At 43.8% G+C, this 25,352-nt stretch overlaps 1 protein-coding gene across 1 annotated transcript in view; it reads right to left on the bottom strand.

Annotated features, from left to right (window-relative positions):
* GSTT2B (glutathione S-transferase theta 2B) overlaps positions 1–25,352 on the bottom strand; it is a 63,723-nt gene that overhangs the window by 13,056 nt on the left and 25,315 nt on the right. The window contains exon 4 of the mRNA XM_086942763.1: positions 17,999–18,175. Coding sequence (XP_086798889.1) covers positions 17,999–18,175 — 177 coding nt within the window. The remainder of the gene's footprint in view (positions 1–17,998; positions 18,176–25,352) is intronic.

Raw genomic sequence — 25,352 nt, 5'->3', positions numbered from 1 at the left:
CTGACTACAATGCGGCCCTTCACATGAGCTTGTGTGCTCATTTTCAACATATTACAGATGACGCTGCAAGATCGCGGCTGTGTGACGGCCGCGGCCGCCATCTTGTGCAAAGTCTTCTTCACGCAGCGCTCCTCACAGCTACATAATCGGCGCTTTTAGTATCCTCGTTCCTATGCTTGGCAACATCCTCCTCCCTCATGGTGGGTCTTATTCTGCAAATAATTGACTGCTCTCTACTTCACAAACGGCCGTTGATATTTTACAGTGGCATTTCTCTTCACTTTTTTCCTATGTGCGCAAGCGGCCATTTTGATGCCTCGATGTCTTCAAGCTCCCTCATCGCAATTCTGTTTGCGCAATAACGCCCATTCTGCCTCATCTATGCAAAATAACTGATTTTAGTCTATGTTGGACGCTTGTCTCATCCCTATTCTCTACATTGGCAGTAAACCTACATCCTTCGTCTCAACACTGTATATTGCAGGAACTCATTAGCTATTATCGATTGGAAGATTGCATTCTTGTATAGGTGATTTCCTCTTTTCCTGATTTTAGCAGTCCTTCCTCTTCGTTCCTGCCAGTGCTCTTCCTGTTCTCCATACACGTTGTGACTCCATCATTTCAACTTTTCAACCCACTATTGATGGTGGTATTAGCCTTTTTCTCATATTGGTGTCTACTACTACTGGATGGTAAAGGGTCTCCTCCACTTTTTGTCACCTGCTGCTGCTTTGGCTGTAGTTTACCAACCTGATGGGCAAACTTATAACGAACTGCACCGACAAAGCCTCAAAGCGCACTTTCATCAAAAATTCTAAGGTTTTCTCAGCATTGGCCCAACTAGAATCTTCTCAGGAATTTCCGGCTCTTATGTCGAAGTCAGCCATGGAACCCCTTCCTCAACCCAACGGGAAGAATACAGTTAAGCGGCTGAAAAAGATCCCCCCTCGCCCACTGCCTCTGCTTCGGCTCCGTCTACCTCTATTGACTTGTTATTGGAAGAGATAAGGGCACTCCGCCCTTTCATGGAAGAAACCAATGCTAAATTACAGGTCTTAACCGATAACTGGGCTCAAATGGAGGCGAGGGTCACATCTGTGGAGCATAGTGTAACTTCGCTTCAGGAATCTTCTGTTAAAACTGTCCACATGCACTCTCAGATCTCCTCTCTTCAAAAGCAAGTTGAGGACCTTGAGAACAGAAATAGACGCAATAATTTGCGAATCTACGGCCTTGTGGAGGATTGCGAGGGGAGTGATCCTATAGCTTTCTTCAAGTCCTTCCTTCCTAAACTTCTGCATCTGCCGGAAGACACCGTACTTAACATACAAAGGGCTCACAGGCTTGGTCGAGCCCCCTCATCTACTTCTCCTTCGGTAAATCCCAGAGGTGTCATCATGTATTTCCTACAATACACTGACCTTTTGAAGGTTCTTTCAGCAGCTAGAGCCGCTCCTCGTCTCACTTGGTCTGGATCCTCCTTGTTTTTTGCACAGGATTACGCTAGAGCTACGGCCAATCGTCGCACTTCGTTTAATTGGTGCCCGTTATGGTCTTTTCCATCCTTGTCTCTTCCGGGTCACTTATAACAACAAGACCACGACCTACGAGGATCCTGTACGACTCCAGAGCTTCCACAACTCCTGCCACGCATCGACCATGGATACATCTGGTCCCTCTTTGGCATTCCCTCCTTGACTTATGTGACTAATGTAACCTTTTCCTATTTGCATTCCAGTGTTATTCGCATAAGTTTTTGCATAGGTTTATTACTCTTATTATAGTTACTTATGCCTTATGTCTTCACTTCCTCTTTCCAGGTTACTCTTCCTGTTCAGTATGTTTACTGTCTTTTTCCCCTTTTTACATATAGTGCCTTTATTGATATGTCCTTTGCGTTGTCTATTTGATTGTACTGTTATATTTCTTTCCGTAATGATTTCCTTCTTTTTCCACAGATGATCCCCTGTGCTTCATGTTTCGCCAGCCGGGTGGTCTGCTTGTCCTGACCGCCTTGTCTCCTCCAGTTGGCTCTACCCCCCGTCTTACACGTCTGGTTCCCCTTCCTGTTTGTATTCCCTCATTTTCCCTACCCGTAAGTACATTTCCTTTCCTTATTGTCATGTTCATCTTTGATCCTATCCTCAACTCTTCTTTCCTTTCGCCCTCTTTTTTCTTTCTATTTTCCAAGGTGTCATTTTTCCTATTCCTTTTTCAAATTCTTTTTATCCAATTCTTTTCTACTTTACCATCTTTATTACTTCTTCGCCTTCCCTTCTCATGTATCTTTCATACTTTACTTGTTAGCCCGTATTGCAGCAATTTCCCCTCTTTCATGTTTTCTTAATGTCAGTACGTATTGTTTCATTGAACATTAAAGGTCTAAACTCTCCCATTAAGAGACAACAAATTCTTTCCCACCTTGCTAAATTGAATGTAGATTTCGCTTTCTTACAAGAAACGCACTTAACTGAAGCAGAATCTGTTAAGCTTAGAAGGGGCTGGGTGGGAGAGGTACATTTTGCTCCCGGAGATGGCAAGCGTAATGGAGTTGCTATTCTTATTCGTAAGTCTCTTACTTATTCTGTTTTAGAAACTGACTTCGACTCTGATGGTAGATGGTCATTTGTCAAGCTTTCCTTGAGTGGTGTTCCACTCTCCCTTCTTAACATTTATGCTCCCACAGGTGGTCATCCGAATTTTTGGCGTGAGATGGTTACTCGCATTACCAGTCTCATAGATGATCACTTTATCTTAGCGGGACACTGCAATCAACCTCTTGACCCTTTTCTAGACCGAAATTCTAAGACCTCTTTTGTCCCAAACAAACCTCATAAGCTTTTCACCCATGCTATTTCACAGCATAAACTCATTGATGCCTGGCGCTTATGTAATCCAACAACCAAAGAATTCACTTTTTATTCCCCCTGACATCATTCCCAATCACGCATTGATTATATTTTTGTATCCCATCACCTTGCACAATCCCTCATTCATGCTGAAATTGGCCCTATTCTTTTGTCTGACCATGCTCCTGTCCATATTGATATTGATATCCTACCCAAGATTAATGGGCCAAAGAGGTGGCGTTTTAACAACTCCCTACTTTTAGATCTTAAATTTACCTCCTCTTTTATTGACTTTTTTAATGAATACTTTATTTTTAATGACACTCCCTCCATCCCTACCCACACAATCTGGGATGCTTTCAAAGCCACGGCTAGAGATTTCATCATCCGCTTTGTGTCTGCAAAACAGAGAGATGCACGTAAGCATAATAGTGACCTCCTCCACAGAATCAAGAGTTTGGAGCACTCCTACTATACCTCCCACTCCAAGGAAAGCTTGACAGCACTTATTGATGCTAAGTTGAAATTTAACAAGAAATCTACAGAGGATGCTTCTCTTTACTTGTTGAAATCTAGCTCCAAATTCTATGGTGGGAAAAATAAAGCTGGGAAAATTCTAGCTAATTATTTAAAAATTAAGCACAACAAGCTCAATATCGGATCTGTATTTTATGAAAATGATATCCCTCGACACAAAGATGCTGATATTCTGGATGAATTTTCTCAGTTCTATTCAACCCTTTACTCCTCCGAAACTCATCCTACTTCTCAATCACTCTCTGATTTCTTCTCTACAATTCGCAAACCAGACCATTTCCCTATTGATTTAACTTCTTTGGAATTGGATATCACCCAGAAGGAATTACTATCTGCTCTAAACTCTCTCAAAAAAGATAAAGCTACGGGACCTGATGATTTCACTGTTGAGTTCTATCTTCATTTCTCCGCATTACTGATTCCCAAGTTGCATTCTCTTATTGACTCCTTTGTAACCTTGGGTGGGTCTTCGGGTACCTTTGCTGATGCACATATTTGCATTATTCCCAAGGAGGGCAAAGATTCTAGATATTGTAAGAATTATAGATCAATTTCCCTTGTCAATATTGATTATAAAATTTATGCCAAATCTCTGGCAGCCCGATTGGACTCCTTTTTACCTGATTTACTTGGTCCTGAGCAATCTGGTTTTGTTAAATGTTGTTTTATTACTGATAATACTAGGCTTTTATTTAATGTTTTGTCCAAATCTCCACGCTTTTCAGGTTCCCTAGCAGCTATTGCCTTGGGCGCAGAAAAAGCGTTTGATAGAGTAGAATGGACCTATCTTTTTTCAGCCCTTAAATGGTTTGGTTTTGGTCCCAAATTTTTGTCCTTAATTTCCTTTCTTTATTCCAATCCTAGAGCAGCGGTTTTTGCAAATGGTCTGGTTTCCCCTTTCTTTGACCTGGGCAGAGGTGTCCGACAAGGCTGCCCATTATCTCCCTTTCTCTTCAACTTAGCTCTGGAACCCTTCCTTTCCAAACTCAGACAAAATCCTGACATTCATGGCTTTCACAATCTCATATTAAGCTTGCTGCTTACGCTGATGATATTCTGCTCTTTATTTCTAACCCCACTGTTTCTATCCCCGCCTTTTTTTCTGAAGTTCATGAATATTCGCTGATTTCTGGATATAAACTGAACAATGACAAATGCGAAATTTTACCCCTCACTAAATTTACTTTCAAACCTGATTTTGCTGCTTCCAACTTCACCTGGAACTCTTCTCATATCAAGTATTTAGGTTTACATGTTACTCCCTCCATCACAGATACGGTTTCACTTTGCCTCAGTAAATGTATCCAGAAGTTAACTGATCTAACTACCAAGTGGCACCCACTCTATCTCTCTTGGTGGGGACGCCTTGATACTATTAAAATGATGTTATCCCCTATTGTTTTGTATACCATCTCTAATATTCCTGTCTCTATTCCCATGAAATTCTTTAGAAAGATTCACTCTATTCTTGCTTCTTTTCTTTGGTCCAGCAAAAAACCCCGAATGTCTCTTTTCCGATTAACACGCCCTAAATCAGAAGGAGGTGTCAATTTTCCTGATTTTCCTACTTATCGTAAAGCTTTTCTTTTACGTCAAGCCTCCTTTTGGTTGCAGGATCCTGAAGAACCCTGTCCTCTTTGGGTTACTGTGGAACGTCTTTCTCTTTCACCTTTTACCTTTGCTGAATTTCTATCTTTTTCTCGCAAACCACAGATATCATCCACTCCTATACATAAATACACAACCAAGTTGCTTCTAGCCTCTCCCCCACCTATCCCTTCCTCTGTTGCTGATTTTTTATCCTCTACTATTTGGCACAATAACAATATCCTTATTAATGGCAAACCGTTCTATTGGAAATCCTGGCGACAGAGGGGTTTGATTTGGGTTTCTCAACTTTTCTCTCACTCCACCTCTCTGTCTTTTCACTTGCTACGCCTCTCTTTTGATTTACCTGCCTCCTTTGCTCGTAATTATCTCTTACTGAAAGAAGCAATCTTGCCTATTTATACCCAGTTTCTGCATTCTCATAATCTCTCTTCAGCCCCTATTCCCACCTCACTACTTCACTCTTTCCTGACTACTCATTCCAAAGCTTCCCTTATCTATGCATTCCTACGCTCTAAATCTCTTCCTCGTCCAAAATCTAAAGTAGAGGAGCAATGGAAAAGTGACTTTGCTACTTCTTGGTCCATTTCACTTTGGGACAAGCTTTGGGTAAAACTTCGTAAGTCCTCCAGAGCTGCCACTCTTACTCAAACTCTATTTTTCATTTATAATAGGCTCCTTTTTACACCACACTTGCTTCACAACAGATTCTCCTCTGTTGGTCTTGCTCTACTCCTACTGCTACTTTGTTCCACATGCTCTTCTCCTGCACTATTATTCAAGACTTCTGGGAGCGAATTTGGTCCCAAATTAATGATATCTTTCACACCCAAATCCCTTTTACTTTTACTCATATTTTTCTTGGTAGTCTCTCTCCGTGCTGTGACCACGTCATTTTTGATATACGAATTATTGATTTACTGATAGCGGTTGCATTCCAACAAATTACTGCTAATTGGAAAGATTTTACGAAGTTATCGATTAAGGCATGGTGGTATAATGTTTGTCATAACCATAGATTAGATACTGCCTTTGTTTTTCCTCCACAATTAGCAATGAAGCGCACTGTTTTATGGCTCCCTATAACAATGTACCTTGATGCCTCTGCTAAAAAATCGTTTCATTTGTTACCAACTCAGCAAGAAATACCCAAACCTCCTTGATTGACTTTATCGTTCCTAATTATTTTCATGTATATCAGATTAACTATTCTTTTCCTCTTCTCTTTCTTAATATTTGCTTTCACTTGATTTTCACCTGATGTACATATTCATTGTATTTTTTCTTTGGTTATGTATGCACAGATTTACCAGCTTATTTTGCTCCTCTTCTGTATCATTTATTTTACTGTATTGACACCTCTTTATTTTCAATAAATTTTATTCTGAACTTAAAAAAACAATACTTGCAGGAGACTCAGCTTTTCTGTCACGCAAACGACAAATCAGTCACAGCCCTGAAGCAGCCCCTATAGGGAATGATCCATTCTGCCTATTCTGGTATTCAATTCAGTGCAGAAATATTTGCAACCATTATCTTGCAGTTGTCCATAGAGCTAGATTGCAGCAAGACTGCCCAGTGCCTATCTTGTCATGCTCAACTCATGGTTCACAAGACTGTACTATTCTGATTAGCTGTCCAGCTCAAACTGCTGGGGTAAGCTTCAGAGATCTCAATCTGATAAAACTCAGTAGCATAGCTATACAACTATCCATATTAGTTCCAATAAAATCCATACCTCTATTGCTTAGCTCTAAATACAAATTCCAATAAAATCCTCACCCCAGTTGCCTAGAGACCTTTAAGGTCACAGTTGGCATTACACATGAAAAATCATTAGGTTCAACACCTCTTGGGTGTTTATCACTGCTACTTCTCGCCTCCTTATTTAAAAAAAGAAAAAGAAAAAGCAGACCAGTCTGATTTCCAGCTCATTATAGAGAAGTAGGGGCCAGATGTACCAAGCACTTAGCAGACTCAAACACTCCAGTTCAGTGTTTGGAACCGTTAAATGCTTTTTCCTACGTATTAATTTCATTTAAAGAGTCGGAATAGTAGGATTCTGACTGGATACCAATTCGGTATCTGGAAAGGGCATATTGTAGGTGCACTTTACAAATATGTAATCAATATCTTACGTACCAATGTTTTGTGAGCGAAATCTGGTTGGAAAACTTTGAAAATGTACAGATTCAAAGTAGGTAGTAATGCATTTACAAAAGCGAAGGGGTCCCCTTTGAAAGTTTCCCTTTTGTGATTGTTAAAAAAAGTTTGTTTAAGAATAGGCAGTGGTTTTGTGGACCACTGCTGTTAAAAAAGTGTGTCTAAGAATAGGCAGTGGTTTTGGGGACCACTGCCAATGATTAAAGAAACTTTCAAAGAAAGAAAACCTTTGTTTCTAAATGCAGCCCAATTTCCATTAAGAAAAACAAGCTGCATTTAAAATAAAATTGCATTATTGAAAAGCAGTCACAGGCATTGCAATCTGCTGGCCCCAGCAGGCCTCCATTCTTAGTGTGTTGCAATTTGCAAAATAGCTCTTTTTTTTAATATATATTTTTATTAAAGAAATGACAAACATTTCATTTCAGTGTAGATAATCCCATCTCGCAAAATACCGTTATTGTCACATTGTTTATGAGTTCAATTACATGCATACCTTATACGTTTTGCTCTCTGTTCCCAACCCTCCTCAGTTCTAACTCAACCATTGGTGACACACATATCTCTCCTCTGTATAAATTCTATTTGGACCATTTCCTGTCCCATTTCTTTGGGCATCCTCTCGCAATAAAGACCTCTTTCTCTGCTATCATTGTGATTCGGATTTTTAAGAACTGATTTATTAGTACAAAGTTGTATCTTAAAATCTTTACTGGTCACAATTTGAGACCAGTATTTTGCGTCTAGATATCAGTACATCTGACACTGATGCGCTGAAGGTTTAACTAGTGACTACTGCACATGTGGTTATTGGTACTAACATAGTGCACTGCTGCCACAATGCCTGCTTCTTAGTGTTGTTACCATGCCCAATGAAGTTCATGCAGAGCTTGGAGAAATGATTGGAATAGGAATGGGTAGACTTGCATTTTATGCATGAATGCCAAATTTGTTCTAGTATCATGTTGCAGTAAACCCAGTGCTAAGGCATATGAGGAATGTGAGGGGCAGCTGATACATACTGGGGCCCAGAGCTTTAGTCAACTTTACCCATGAGGGCTTCTTTCTTTTTGTTAACTAAGCTTTTTTCCATTTTCCATAATTAAGAATGAACATTCCATGTGTTTCATCAATTGATTCACCTGTCTTGTGGTTGATTGCAGTAAAATAGTGGAGAAAGTACAAAGATGAAAAAACAACTGCTGTGAAGAAACACCGAGTGACACTTGGGCATGGATAGAGAAAAAGTACATTCACATTAGTATAAAGCATATTAGAGATTTGTGGTTACCTCAAATCAACAAGAGAGAACTCGTGGAACCTACATACTAACATTTGAGTTTATTAAGCAAGAGAACATGCAAGTAGTACATTCTCTAGCCCAATAATTAAATATTCAGGCATTGATTAACCATAATGGGGCGCCGGTGCATGGAGGTGGCACCAAATCCCTGTGGGCCCATTCAACTGAGAATTAGTTTGACAATCTTTTGGGACTCAATGTTTGGGTTCTTAAGTTTTCTTAAGAGCTCTACGCTGGAGCCTACCGCCCATTCTGGGACACCCACCACCTGCATGTTATTTCTCCTTCCTTGCCCCTCGTAGTCTTCTAGCTTTACTAGGATGGTGTCATTTTCGGTGAACAGACAAAATATTGAGTCATTTATTCTGAACTACAACAATATTGACTTTAAAATATTGAAGTACAAGAATATCGACAGCAAGTAGATCGTTGCACAGAATATCGACAGTAAGGTAAGAAATATCACTTTTTTTAATATCGAAGACAGTAATATCGTTTGTAAAAATATCTTTGATAATATCACTATATATATATTAATGTTCTGTATTTTAGTATATTTTTTAAAAGTATGTTAAAAGTATATGATGAATTTTTTTGTATAAGTGTAGTTATTTTTTACGTATGTGTTACATTTTTAGTAGTAAATACTTTTATGAAAATACATTTTTGTTTATTTTATTTATGTATTATTTATAAATTATTTATTATCAATTAATTGGGTAATTATTAATTAATAGATAATATATTAATTGTGTTATTTTTTTAGGCGTGGGTTTGGGGTTTATAGGGGTTTGGGGTTTAAGGGGTGGGAAGTAATTTAAGTATAATAAAGTAATTATTAATTTTTATTTCTAAATATTTATAATTAATGTATTATTAATTAATTATTATTTTTTATTAATTAATTCATTGGTAATTATATTACTAGTGTTTTTAGTAGTGGGTGTATAGGGGAATAGGATGGGAAGTAATTTAATTATAATAAAGTAATTATTAAAATGTATTTATTAGTACTTATAATTAATTTATTAGTAATCAATTCATAATTGGTTATCTAATTTTAATAATTATTTAATTGATAAGTATGTTAATTTTAACCCTCTGCTATCCAACGTTTTCTCTACTGTTGCACTCACTGGAGTAGAAATAGTTATTTTTATTCCTACACTATCCAACACTTTACCTACTGTTGCACTCTCTGGTGTGGGAATAGTAAATTTTACCCCTACGCTATCCAACACTTTCCCTACTGTTGCACTCACTGGAGTGGAAATAGTAATTTTTACCCCTCCACAATCCAACACTTTCTCTACTGTTGCACTTACTGGAGTGGGATAGTTCTTTTTATTCCAAAGCTATCCAACACTTTCCCTATTGTTGCACTCTCTGGAGTGGAAATAGTACATTTTATCCCTACACTATCCAACACTTTTCCTACTGTTGCACTCACTGGAGTGGGAATAGTCATGCTTAACCCTCCCCAATCCAACAAGTTCCCTACTGTTGCACTCACAGGAGTGGGTATAGTAATCTTTTACCCTCCGCTATCCAAACCTTACCCCACTGTTGCACTTTCTGGAGTGGGAATACTCAATTTTACCCCCAAATCTAGCCAACTCTTTCTCTACTTTTGCACTCTCTGGAGTGGGAATAGTAATTTGTACATCTTCGCTATCCAATACTTTCCCTACTGTTGCACTCAGTGGAGTGGGAATAGTAATTTTACCCCTCTGCTATCCAAAACTTTCCCTAACATTGCACTCACTGTAGTGGGAATATCCAATATTTTCTCTACTGTTTTAGTTAATGTAATGTAAAATGTAGTTTAAAAAGATTTTAAAAAATGTAATACTTTAATTTGTCATATGTGTTTTTTGTTTTTAATTTATTTTATTGATGTATGTATATATATGTATTTTTAATTTCTAATATGTTTTAACAATGTATAAGATATTAAAATTAATATTTATAAATAATATCAAGTATATATATATATATATATTATATTTTATACATATAAATGTTCCATTTATTTTTACATATGTATTACTTATAATTTTAAACATTTTCGATAATTTAAACTATTTTCTTAATTATATGTGGTATTTACTTTATTTTATATATTTTTTTAACAGTAAAAAAACCCGTTAATTTTAACAACAATATTTTTAACAATATTTTTTTCAATATTTTTGTACTTACCATTATGTATATAGGACTTCGATATTCTGGACATCGATATTTTTGTATCAATATTTTTGTACCTCGATGTCTGTCTGTCAGTGATCCGTCATTTTCCCTGGGAACTTGTGCCACTATTGTCCGGAAGGACTTGGTGTCTCTCTGCAATGTGCTCCATATGAGTGACTCGGTCACTGATTTTCTTGAGGTCTGCCTACAAGAGGGTCATTTCAATCATGACTGTATCTATTTTTAGTTCCAGTGCACCTTTAATTACCTGGATTGCAGCCATGATGTCTTTCAGAGAGGGTTCCGGCATGGCTTGCTAGCACTTTGACTGTTTTCTAGGCGCTCAGTCCATTTGCTGCCCCTACCTCACTTTCCCTTTGACCCTCCATTTTGTTTGTGTTGCTGTTCCCTGGCACGCCCCTCCTCCCCGCTACCGCCTCCCAGCTGCTGCCCCTCCCACGCTCCGCCCCCCCACTTTCCATGTTAGACAGATGTCCCAACGCGCAGCGTCCACGCGCTGCGGCCACGCCGAAGGTGCACCAAAGGTAAGCCCGTCTACGCCCGTCCGCGCCTGGACCGCGCCCAACGCCAGACCCCCTGGTCCTCGTAATGCCCACCCCTCCCGCATTACTTACGATGCCACCACCCTCCTAGCCCTTAACCCCGGCCGTTCCCCCAACTACGTCCAAGCCGCTCCTGGACACACCCATGGACCCTTCTCCTGCAACTCCTGCAAGTTCGACGGCACCAAGAACAACTCCTCATCTACGAACACACAACAGATATCCGACCCCAACCACCTACAATGCATCCTGCTCAACACCCGCTCAGTCCACAGGCACGCCATCGACCTCTGGAATCTACTAGACACCATCTCTCCGGACGTCGCCTTCCTAACAGAAACATGGATGAACGCCTCTTCTGCCCCAGACATCACCATTGCCATACCGGAAGGCTATAAGATCATTCGTAAGGACCGGACCGGCCACACAGGAGGAGGTATCGCTATCGTCCATAAGAAATCCATCCGCATCTCAACCAGCTCAGACGTCAATTTCGCCAACACTGAACACCTTCACTTCCAGATCCACATCGACCCCAAGACCACACTCAGAGGCACCCTCCTTTACAGGCCACCAGGACCTCGCGCACAATTTAGTGAAGACATCACGGACTTCATCACTCCACACACGCTCCCCTCCGAGGATTACATCCTTTTGGGAGACCTCAACTTTCACCTTGAAAAGAACAACGACCACAACACCACCACCCTTCTGGACAACCTCGCCAACCTCGGACTCAAACAACTTGTCACTACCCCCACCCACATCGCAGGTCACACACTCGACCCTATCTTCACCTCCAGCAAACATGTCGACTTTAGCCACACCACAGCTCTCCTTTGGACTGACCACAGCTGCGTTCACTTTACCTACAACAAGCCCACATCCAACAACCACCCCCAACCCACTCTGCAAAGAAACTGGAACAAAATCACCATCGACCAGATCTCCTCATCGCTTCTTCTAAACCCCCCAGCCCACTCCTCAAACCCCGACCAAGCAGCCACCAACCTCACCCAATGGATATCCAACAGCGCCGACATCCTAGCACCACTGAAAAAACGACAAATCAAACTAGGCAGCAAGAAGGCCTCCTGGCTCAACGATGATCTTAAGAAATCCAAGAAACTCTGTCGCTCCCTTGAGAAGGCCTGGAAAAAAGACCCAACCACCAGCACCAAGGACGCCTTCAAAAACGCCACCCGCATACACCACCAACTGATCCGGAATGCCAAGAAAGCCGCTTTCAAGGACCGACTAGATAACAATGTCCACAACAGCAAGGAATTATTCAACATCGTCAAGGAATTTACCAACCCCTCAGCCAACTCCAACGACATCACCCCCTCTCAAGCCCTCTGCGACTCCCTAGCCTCATTCTTCCACAACAAAATTGCAGACATCCACAACAGCTTCGACAACCGACCCGAAGACCAACCCACCCAACCCCCTGCAGGACCCCCACCCCCCTTGAACATCCTCAATGACTGGAAGCTAATCTCCACTGAGGACACCATCCGTCTGATGAACTCTATCCACTCAGGATCCCCCACAGACCCATGCCCTCACCACATCTTTAACAAAGCAGACTCCATTATAGCACCGCACCTCCGAGACGTCATCAACTGCTCCCTCAACTCCGCAACCTTCCCGGAAAGCTGGAAACATGCCGAACTCAGCGCCCTCCTGAAGAAACCCACAGCTGACCCCACCGAACTCAAAAACTACCGCCCTATCTCACTCCTTCCATTCCCGGCCAAAGTCATCGAGAAAGCGGTCAACAACCAGCTCGCCGCATTCCTCGAAACCAGCAAATCCCTCGACTCCTCACAATCCGGCTTCCGAGCCAAGCAAAGCACTGAAACCGCCCTCATCGCAGCAACAGACGACATTCGAACTCTACTGGACAATGGAGACACAGTCGCCCTCATCCTCCTCGACCTCTCCGCAGCCTTCGACACGGTCTGTCATAGCACCCTTTTACAACGCCTCAGAAACGTCGGAATCCAAGGAAAAGCACTGGAATGGATCACCTCGTTCCTCACCGGAAGAACCCAGAGAGTCCGCCTTCCACCATTCAAGTCAGAGGCCACTGAAGTCATCTGCGGCGTACCACAAGGATCTTCACTCAGCTCCAACCTCTTCAACGTATACATGAGCCCCCTCGCGGTCATCGCACGCCAACACAACCTCAACATCATCTCCTACGCCGATGACACTCAACTGATCCTATCTCTCACCAGAGACCCTAACACTGCCAAAACCAACCTGCATGAAGGAATGAAAGAAGTAGCCGACTGGATGAAGCACAGCCGTCTGAAACTGAACTCAGACAAAACAGAAGTCCTCATCCTAGGCACCTCCCCCTCCGCCTGGGATGACTCTTGGTGGCCAGAGGCCCTTGGAAAAGCACCCATCCCGACGGACAACGCACGGAACCTGGGCGTCATCCTGGATTCCTCACTCTCGATGAACAGACAAGTCAACGCCGTTTCTTCATCTTGCTTCAACATTCTTCGCATGCTCAAAAAAACATTTCGTTGGATCCCCACCGAAACTAGAAAAACGGTCACCCACGCTCTGGTCACGAGCCGACTGGACTACGGAAACACCCTCTACGCCGGTACCACCGCAAAACTCCAGAAAAAACTCCAACGCATCCAGAACGCCTCAGCCAGGCTCATATTAGACATCCCGCGTAAAGAACACATCTCTGGTCACCTGAAAAACCTCCACTGGCTCCCCGTCAATAAGAGGATTACTATCCGGCTCCTGACCCACGCACACAAAGCACTCTACGAAATCGGACCCGAATGCCTCAACACACGACTGTCCTTCTACACCCCCTCCCGCCAGCTACGATCCTCCAACCAAGCCCTTGCCACTGTACCTCGCATCAACAAAACCACCATGGGAGGTAGATCCTTCTCCTACCTGGCAGCTAAAACCTGGAACTCTCTTCCCACTCACCTTCGCCTTACTCAGAACCACCTAGCATTCAGAAAGCAACTTAAAACGTGGATATTTGACAAGTAATTCCCCACCCTTCCTCAAGCGCCTTGAGACCCTCTGGGTATGTAGCGCGCTATATAAATTTATTGACTTGACTTGACTTGACTTGTCTGTGGTAAGCAAGACAAGGCCTGTGCTTCTTCACGTTTGTGGAGCTTGTTCAGGCATCGTTGTCATGGCAATAGTGTACTTGACAATTTTGCTCTGCGATTGCCTTTGGATCCCTTACCCCCCGCCATCCCACCCGGGCTGTATTGACATATGTGAGCTCGCCTGTTGATGTATGTAGTTCTGCTCCAACCCTTGCGGGTCTCAAGGGTGTCATCTCCGCTGCTCAACCTAGGTGTTGGGGAGGATCAGTGCCCCCGTCTCTTCAGCCTGTTGGGATTCCCCACTCAACACTCCTTGGCTTGGTCTTCAAGTGGCCCCTTCTAGTTGTGAGGGGGTGCCAGTTCCAGTGTCAGTCACCCAGGGGTTTTTCAGGTGCCCTGAGGAGGGGGGTGTAGAAGGTGGAGAGGTCACGCCCCCCTCGAATTACCTCCACTTGTCCGTTAAGGAGCTGCTGCCTCTGGTTGTTGCTGCTTTGGAGACAGCTGCAGGCCGGGGTAGTCTGCCAGGTTCTCATCCTGACCCAGGTACCTCCCTCAGGGCATTCACACATGATGTTGCAGCCCTTATGGAGATCTGCATAGTTCTGATTATGCTCAGGTGTTCAGTGGCCCGATCGACTCTCCAGCTACCTCTGGGTTATTTATCCTCTGTGCTGTGTCTTGCAGTTGCAAGAGGCCCAATCCTCTTTGCTCCATGGCAGGAGCCCTGCTTTCTTAACTCGGGACTGCATTGATGGTCGCTAGGCCATTGCGGCTCTCCCGGCGTGGTCTGTATCAGAGCCATCTTGGAGCAGCACCTGCAGAAGCAGACTGCACCTCTCGCCAACCATGTCACTTGTGGCTGGGGCTGAGGTAAGAGCTGATAACTGGACGGGGCGTCCTGCCGCAGTGCAGCCTAGGTGCAGCACATACAGGACCAAGCCTGGACCACACCGCACCGCTCCTCTCCTCTCCTCCACCATGTCATTGGTGTCTTCAAGGCTGGTGTGAGTTCCCAGGTATGCCCCGAGATTGCTGCTTAGTGTTTGGTGGGAAGAGAGTCACTAGGCAAGGATGATTGTGCAAATTGTGCCGGGGATTGCGATCTAGGCTGTCAGAGACGCCCTAGCAAGCAGCTATTTTGCTCGGCATTCGCCCACGCCCCTACTCCCCAACACTGTCTTGGTAGTAGAATATCAAGGATAGAATATCAAGGGACAAGACATTGAAAGGTAAATGCATAAAGGGAAGAATATATTTACTACTCCCAACTCCACATCCACATACCTTAAAGATATATGTACCGCATAGCTACGTATATGTGGAATTTGGTATAGAAAATCTAGAATTACCTACCTGTCAATATTTTTCTTTTGATATTTTTTCTCTGGATTCTGTCATATCGATATTGTGGGTTTGATATTCAGGTTGACCAAACCCAGGCAGAGAATCAAGAAAGGGGGGCGATGCTATCACATTTCCTGGTGTTTCTGATCAGCCTTGTGCCAGAGAAGAGTACAACCTTGAGAGGAGGTAGATATGTCTAAAGAAGTGCAGTTGAACACTTAAAGGAGAATGAAAGGTTGGATTGGTGTCACTACAACGCATGCTTTTACATCGCATGCCTTTACAACGCGGTTTTTACCACGCAGTCCATTACAACGCATAATGCTTTTAGGCGCTGGATAGTGAATTATTTAATTTACTATTCCAACTCCAGTCCCCGTGGATAGCAGGGAAGGTGTTGGATAGTAAATTAAATATATTCCCTATCCTAGAGCGCCCCCCAGCGCAATGCGTTGTAATGGTATGTGTTGTACTGGTTGCGATGTAATGGTAGTGCGTTGTAAAAAATGCGTTGTAAGTGATGTTCCCCTGAAAGGTTTGATGTTTCCCAGTAGCTTCGGTTGATATCTAGCACACTCGGTGGTATCCTTGACATGTACATCGAGAGAAAAAGAGATGTATCAAGAGTTGAAGCTGACAGATTTAGCTGAATTCACAGTCTTGGGAAAGATGTTCAGGTATTTTCTTTTATTTTTTGAGTCCAGTAAAGCAGAAATTCTTGCGAACCATTGGGCGGGAGGAGAAATTCAGTGTTTTAAGTAATACCCCTGAGCTTCCACTGAAACACCTACAGCCAAGTTCAGTAAGGTAAGCAGCAGGGAGCCAATACATCTGAGGTAAAGCAGGATTTCATCATCGTCCTAATGGAAAGTAATGATACATTTGGTATACACCATGCCAAGGTGCTCAAAACAAAGGTTGAAAAGTAGGAATAGAGTCCTGAAGTACTCTATAGGGCACAGCTGTGGGAGCGGATATGGGATTGCCTATTTTAATACAATTGAATCTGTTGGTTAGGTAAGGCCTAAGCTACTTTAGCCATGTGCCTTTGATACCCTTTCTATCATCCGAAGTGTATAGAGCATTATGGGCGATGGTTCTGGAGTGATCAGAAAGTACTAAGATGCATGATGTGCTTTGGTCAGGAAAAATAAGTCTCCTATTTATGATAAAAATTAACCAGATAAGTTCCTTGCTGGGTCTCTCCAGATGTTTAATACAGAGGCAGACGAGAATTACTCAATCCACAGGTATTATTGTCACCCAGATGAATGGTTATAGATGCATTTACTTTGAATACTAAGTCCATGACCGGTATAGACCAGGCTGGAGTACTCAACGCAGATGGGAGAGGTAAAGCTGAAAGTTTTTAGGAGACAGTGGTGAGTGGGAGCCTCTATAAGGGCCTATTATGGATCTCTCAAGCTATAGATTACTAAACGAGCCCATCTACAGGATTGATGGGGTGCAGCAGGAAATGTAAAGCACTCCTTATAGGCATGGCGATTACAGCAGGAACTCATTTGGGTGAGAAAAAGGAACCCAACATTATCAACAAGTCAATGAATTTGGCTCTGTACCTCGCAGCAAAATGGTGCCATGCAAAATGAAGGTTCTAAAAATATGTCTAGATAGAGCAAATAGACTTATGTGCAAAGGCGTGTACAGATAAATCAGTGACATAACTTGATATTGACAATTTGCTTGGTTGGCTAACAGCAGAGAGTTAAATTGGCAGAAAGGAGTCATCAGATTACACAGCATTTTCAGTTTTAGGTGTCCTGTAGTACAGGTGTTGGTCATTTCCCTGTAAGTAGCATTTGTAGTATAGGCTACCCTGCCCTAAGGGAGAACTTCCTACTAAAAGTTTCTAATTTCTTTGGATACCTGGCCAAGGACCTCTTTAGCGAATAGCCATATTGCCTATCTACTCCTGTGATGGATTTAAAATTTGCCCTCCCAAAAGTGTGTCAGGTGACTAACAGACACTGGAAGAAGACCAGTTGGTCAAAGATAGTTTTAAAACAAGTGCCTATGTTTAAGCAAGCTCTGAGTTGTTGGTAGCTGATAATTCACTTAGCTGACACATTACATTTATCACCCTCTGGCTTAAGAATAATACAGCATCTTCTTATGTCACGTCACTACATCCTCGATCTGCTGATATCACTAGGGCATTGCTGGGACAGGCACTGACAGCCTCATGTGTTTATATTTCTACTACCCTCTTCTGCATAGTCCCCTAAGTATGGAATATAAAACAGGCCATTTCCCATTTATCAGGTAGCTAAAAATCTCTTTGCAAGGGTCCGGTTCCTATCTTTCCCAGGCTCTCACCTCCATGAGGTCCACGACAGCCACCACGTCGGCCAAGGAGATCTCATCGCCGATGATGAAGGGCTTGTCCTTCAGGAACTTCTGCTGAAACTGGTCCAGGATCATATTCAGCTGTTTCAGGACGACTTCCATCCTTTCAGAGTCCATTTCTTTATCCAAAAGCATGGGGGTCAGGACCTGCAGGAAGAAGGGAGCTTGAGTACCCATCTTGCGCAGAGCTGACTTCATCTTAGCAGAAGGTGGACATTTCCTTCTTGAGCCACCAGATAAATAAGGGCAAAGAAAGAAACGGATGAAACTGTACTTTATTCATACACAGAGAAAAACATAGGCTTTTGGGGAAGTAAGTTATGGGACAACAACCCATTACTCCTGAGAACAGGGGGAGGCTATCACTTATCACTCCTGATGGGGATGGCCAATGCAATGAGTTTCAGCACTATATACATTGATATTAACATATCATATCAATATTCAAGAACAGTATAGCATAAAGAAACGTCTAGAGACAAAGTGTATGTTTCTTGGTGAAATTTTCCTCTTTATTTTTCACAAGCAGATTTTCTTTTTAACATTGCACATGTCATAGCCTCATACAACGCGTTTCGCCTCCAATGAGACTTCGTCAGGGCTTCAACGTATGACATACAACGTATTCCTTATATAATCTTAAGATTTCAGTTCCAATGGTCATGGGATATCTATAGGTCACAAGGTACTCGGCAGCGGCATAATAACCGACCGCTTGTGTAATCAGCATCCAGTTTTCTGCAGCGGTCCCTTCGATTACCATGTGTTCCTCCTTATGCCAGCCGCCACAATTAACAAGAGGAAATCTGTCTCGCGGGAAGAGCTTCCAAGTTATTGATCTGTTGCCATCCCACTTCCGGTCTTGGAACCGACTAGCAAAGAACAGAGGGAGACATTAGAGGCCTCTTTTTCTTTGAGAATCGGTATGGTTGAATAAGGCACTTTATGAGTTGGAACGAGTTTTCCAACTCCCAATGTGACTTTAGTATATTGCACAATATTGCTTGGCAGCCACAAAGCCCATGATTTTGATAATCGTACGAGCTAATGAAATTGATTGATAATGGGGAAATTCCAGCTTTCTAAACAGAAGGATGGCTTGCAGCCCCACTCCAGCTCTGGGTAAATACTAAGGGAGTTATTTAAAAGCCCCTTGCGCTGCCTGGGCGACACTTTTAATTTTGGAAAAAGTGACAAACCAGAGGTGCAAGGGGCTTGTAAATTAGCTCATGAGGGGTCTGTTTACTAAGATTTAAAGCCGTATTTGCATCACAAAAGGGACGCAGAACAATGCAAAATCTTTTTGAACCTATTTAGTTTCCAGCGTAAAACCAGGTTCACGCTGGACAATAACTTGAAAGTAACGAAAACCAGTGCTTAGCCCTGCTTTGCATTACTTAGTTCTAAAGGGGCGTACCATGAGTGATGCATGAGTGTTCCCATGCAACCACCCAAGGTTTCTGACACTAACCCCTATTCACTTAAAAAGTAGATCAGGTTTAGCGCGAGAGAATAGCGCCCATTTCAAATAGGCACTACAAAGGAGAAATTCTTTATTTTCTGACTTTGTTTGTGTGCAGCACTGTTCAGCACACATACAAAGTGCGGAAAGGCTTCAAGTTGGTCTAAGCATAGTATTGTGTGCTGGAAGGGTTCCCTTACAGTACATAACCTATACTGGACTCACGGAGACATCCTTGCGCTACGGTGCAAAGGTGTGTCTGTGGTGCATGGCAGCATATTCTGCACTGGACTTAGGGAGAGGGGAGGAGAGTGCCATATTTCTGTAAATATGGCGCTCTCCTGCTACCTCCTTCTCGTGCAGCATTTGCGGCCGCTGCATTGCGCTCTATGAGAATCTAGGAAATCTGCCCCTTAGTTTGCCCGCAAGCTTCTGTTGTAATGGGATGTTTTTTTCACACTATTTTTCATTATAGCTCCCAGGAGAAAAAAACTAGTATCCAGAGATACTCCACACCAATCCTCCCAAAACCCTTACACATGGTAATCACTTGCGGCTTTTGTCTGTATAATTCCCAAATGGACTTATGGGCAGTCTAAGGCGATAGACTCCACACCTTAAGGCACACCCAAAGAAGGATATATGTGGAGCTTGAGCTCTGTTAGATGACAATGTTCAGGGCTCTGTGTTTAACAAAGCACACGCAAACAAAAGACAACCCTCACCTGAGAGTGTCCCACCTATATACCCCAGCTATACAAACGAAAAGTGCATAGGACAGGGAGAGAACAGGAGTGCTATAAAGCATCTGAGAAAGATCACCTACTAGGATAGACATTTCGATGCATAATGATCACCTTGCCTACCTGACAGTACATTTAAGGACACCCTTCACTAATGCATGTCCATTGCTATACACTCATCAGCCTTCCTATCCCTGGCAGGCATCCTGGGACGTATAAGGATCTTACAACACTCCCGGAGGAGTGATCAGCACTCTCCATGAATAAAGAGAATCTAGATACGAATGCATAGTAATCCATAACCCTAGTCCCTATACTGCTGATGCCCTCTCATTCCATCCTTTCAGGACACCATGGTTCTAGTCCTGGAATTTTCTTTCGCAAATCAATGTTACCACACGTGCCCCTGCCATTTCAGATCAATGGGAACCACCCAAGGCTACAAGTCCCCAAAAACTATAGGTTGTCTAATAAAAGCTCAGGATTGCAAACATGGTGTCCAGCTACATGGAGCTAGGTGGCAACCTTATTCCGTTCTCTATTTTAAAAAAAGCTAGGTGTGAAAGCGGCCAGTAAAACGACAGACGCTTTGTTGGGATAACATTATGACATTTATTGAAGCTGCGTGGTAACCTGATGACCTCAGCCACAGCCTCTCTCCAGAGTCAGCTACACACAGTCGCCCCGGCGCTCACCTTGGAACCTGGTCGCGGTGACATTCTAAGTGATGTCACCGCGAGCAGCTCCATTACATGCGGAGCCGCCGGGGGGGGGGGAACAAAGGTGGGAGATACCACACATCCCCCTCCCCTGCGGAATGAAACATGAGAATTAACAGAAGAACAATAGTATATCAGAAAATCACATCATAACATATTGATCAAAATGTCTTGGGGGTCTGGTCCCTCTCCTGCTAGACCTACCACCTGGGTGGGGGACCGGCAACGGCTTCCTAGTGTTTGCACGTTTGCTCTCTCCCGCATCACTTTTCCCCTCCCCTTCACTATTCGAGTCATGCCTGGGTGGGTGAAACCTCACTACTCTTCCCAGGTTCCAGATCTTCCCCTCTTGAGTCTTCACAGCATTTTTGAACAGTTTTGTGATCTTGGTTGTACTACTGTCTCCTGACCAACTTGCTCTACCAGTAGGAGTCCTTATCTTGATGTTATCCCCTACTTTGAACTCGGCCTCCCGTGTTGATTTGAGCCGGTCATACCTTTCTTTCCTTTCCATCATGGCTCCCTCTTGTTTTTCCAGGCTTTTCGCTTCTTTTGAGTGATCCGACCTTCCCTTGTGCCACCCCATCCATCCTGGGGATAGCTTGGTGTTAGGTACTCTTGCCCGGAGCAATTCAAAGGGGGTGACTCCCGTTGTTTGGTGCGGGGTGAACCTGTACGCTTCCACCCGCCTCCATATTTCTTCCTTCCAGCTTAATCCACTGGCCTTGGCTAGTTGGATGCTTTCCTTGAGGGTTTTATTGAAACGCTCGATCATGCCGTTGGCCTCGGGGTGATACAGAGCACACCATTTGTGAGTGATACCTCTCCCCTCCAGGAAGTCTTCCATCTCTTTGGAACACAATTGCACCCCATTGTCTGTGAGTAGGCTGCTGGGTAGCCCTTCCCTTACAAATAACTCTTGCATGAACTCTATGACAACCTTCGTTGTGACTTCGCTCACAAGTCTCACCTCCGGCCACCTAGAATACATGTCCATGAGCACCAGAATGTACGGCGTGCGTACTTCTCCCGTCAATGGACCCACAATGTCCAGTGCCAATTCCTCCCAGGGTCCTGACGGCGGCGGCCTGCACACCATAGGAGGTGTCATTTGTTTCAAGATTTTGTCACTGTTGCTGCACGGAATGCAGTCCCTAATTTTCCTTTCAATTGCAAGGTCCATGCTTGGCCACCAGTAGCTCTCTCTCAGCCTTTGCTTCGTCTTGGTGATACCCATGTGGCCTTCATGGGCTATCTCAACTAGGCTTTCTCTCACCGATGCAGGTGGTACTAGTCTTGTTCCCCTGAACAGGCATTCATCGACTATGGACAGCTCGTCTTTGACGACCCAGTACGGCAGCAGAGTCTCCTCCCTTTTATCTTCGTGTATCCACCTGCCCTTTATTCTTTTGCACACCTCCTCCAAGATTTCATCTTCCTTCATTGCGTTTTTCCATGTTTCTTCTCCTAATGCCCTCTGGATTGCGCAGACATTTTCCATCTGATGTTCATCCACTTCATCATCTGCCCTGTCATGCGTCTCCTTCGCTTCCTCTTCATTTACGAGTCTCGACAAACAGTCTGCTGCAAAATTTTGCGTTCCCGGAACGTACTCGACGCAGAAGGTGTATTCTTGAAGACTGACCACCCACCGCCTGATCCTGCTGGAGATGGCATCTAGGCCCTTCTTGCTGAAGACTTCTACTAACGGCTTGTGGTCAGTACGCAGCGTGAACTGTGTGCCCCACAGGAAGTCTCTGAATTTTCCCAAAGCCCAGGAAACTGCCAGAGCCTCTTTTTCGATCACCGAGTAGTTGTTTTCAGACTTCTGAAGTGATCTAGAGGCGAATGCTATTGTTTCTTCACCGTCTTCGCCTATTTGAGTGAGGACTGCTCCCAGCCCTTTAGCGCTTGCATCAGTGGTGACCACTGTCGCCCGGTTGGGTATGTAGGACTTCAAGCTGGGGGCTTCTGCCAGTGCCCTACTTACATCTTCGAACTCCCTCTGACACTCCTGACTCCAGTTGAACTCCGTCTCTTTCTTCAATAACAGCCTGATGGCGCACGTCCTTCCTGCAAGGTTCCTTATGAATTTTCCGTAGAACTCTATCATTCCCATAAACGACTTGATTTCGTCCTTGCTTGTGGGGGGCATCAAACTTACAATGGTGTACTGGAGCTCGGCTTTGGGGCACATTCCTTCGGCTGTCACCTTGTGTCCCAAAAAGTCTAATTCTGCGCAGACAAAGACACACTTTTCTTTTTTCACCGTTAGGCCTTGCGACTTGAACCTTCCCAGCACACGTCTCAGCCTCTCATCATGCTCTTCATGGTCTTTTGCAAATATCAGCACATCGTCCTGATAACACACGACGCCTGGGATGCCTTTCAAGATGGTCCCCATGAGCCTCTGAAACACGGCAGCCGCCGAGACTAACCCAAAAGGCATCCTTTTGAACTTGTACGCGCCCATGGGTGTTACAAACGCCGTGAGTTCTTGCGACTCTTCATGCAGTTTGATCTGAAAGTACGCTGAGGTGAGGTCGAGGGTGGAGAACACTTTAGTCCCCTCTAGCCTGCTCATCATCTGGGTGATGTTCGGAAGGGGAAACCGATCGACCACAACCTCTCTGTTCAGTGCTCTCAGATCGATGCAGAGCCGAACCGACCCATCTTTTTTCTTTGCGGACACAATGGGCGCCAACCATTCCGTCGCTTCCACCAGTTCGATGACTCCTGCCTTGCACAATTTCTCCAGTTCAGACTTCACCTCTTCTTGGATGGCAATCGGAAGCTCCCTGACCTTGGCCACGACTGGCTTAGCATTCTCCTTCAACTTTATCTTGTGACAGCAGTTCTTTAAGCATCCTAGCTCTTCTCTGAATACTTCTTTGAACTCAGACACTACGTCTTCCTTACGTTCCATTATCTCCTGTATCAAGATCTGGGGGTTACTATTAGGATTGAGATAGACCCCCAACTCCTTCTGCGCTTGCCACCCCAAAATGTTATCCCCGACTGTAGACACATACACCTTGGACACTGTTGACCTGTTCTTGTATTCTATTTTGTCCCAAAAGTACCCTTTCATAGAGATGGGGCGCCCAGCATATCCTCCAGGTCTCACATCCATTCTCCTCAGAATTATCTTCCCCATGGACACACAGGCGAATTCTCTAGCATTAATGATTGTTATTCTAGAGCAGGAATCGAACAATGCCTCTAACTCAGTGCTCCCCGCTTTTATGGTGTCTTTGAGGCTGCTGACCTGACCCCCATCAACCTGCACTAAAATTTCTTCACACATGGTGTCATTATGGCATTTGACCTGACTTTCTTGACTTGCACCACAATTTCATCACAGACTATGTTCGTCCTGTCTCTACTCTGTCTGCTGAACCCTTGCCCACTTTTGCAATACTGCTTAAAGTAACCTTTCTTCCCACATTTGTTACATGTGAACCTTAGGGCAGGACACTCTTTGCCATTGGCTAGATGCCCCTGTTTGCCACATCTGTAACAGGTGCCCTTGAATGATCTAACCATCCCTCTATTCTCCTTCTGCTCTCTACCCGTTGCTTTCTGGCCTTTGATCACAGACACGGCCTCACATTCGGTCACCACTTCACTCACAACGGGCTTATCATCGTTTCTTTTCTCCCCAGTGTCTTGCTTTATTTCCTTGACACACTGCAACATGTGCTCAACTTGTTTTGCTATAATCAAAACCTCCCTCAAGGGCGATCATCCTTAAGCCATAGCTCCTCACGTACACGTTCCATTCTGCAAGCTAACACACACTGATCCCTGATCCTTTCTTCACTTGCACCACCAAACTTGCAAGTCGCAGCTAATTTCCTCAACTCAGAGACAAAATCTTCAATAGATTCCCCCTCCTTCTGTGCTCTCTTCCCAAAATGGTACCTCTCCATTATGGTGCTCGTCTTAGGGAGGTAATGTAAATCTAATTTCTTCAGACTAACTTCTAACTCATTGAGGCCTCTCGCTTCCTGCGTTCCTAAATCCGGGAGGTGATCTAGAACCTCTTCTCCCTCTGCCCCTAAGTAGTATGCTAGTAATGCTACCTTCCTCTCAAGACCAAGGTTTGGCCCGCACACAGTGGCATAATTCAAAAATACTTTCTTCCACTTTTTCCATTGAACACTAGGATCACCTGAGTTAGTAAGAAGGGTGGAGGAGTCACACTCTGCATGGTATCGTGTACAGAGCGTTAGAGCAACTAAGAGCCCCAAACCATAAGAGTATTGCTAGGCTACAAAGATGGGTGGGAGACAGTGCTAGGTACAGTGTCACAGAGCGCTAAGATGACTAGAATGCCAACACACTGGGTAACTTGCTAGTCACTTTTGTACAGAATGGGGCACAGTGCTATTTTCAAA

The sequence above is a fragment of the Lissotriton vulgaris genome, chromosome 11 (assembly GCF_964263255.1).
Source record: "Lissotriton vulgaris chromosome 11, aLisVul1.2, whole genome shotgun sequence".
NCBI lineage: Eukaryota > Metazoa > Chordata > Amphibia > Caudata > Salamandridae > Lissotriton > Lissotriton vulgaris.
This window is presented reverse-complemented; position numbering and strand designations above follow the sequence as displayed.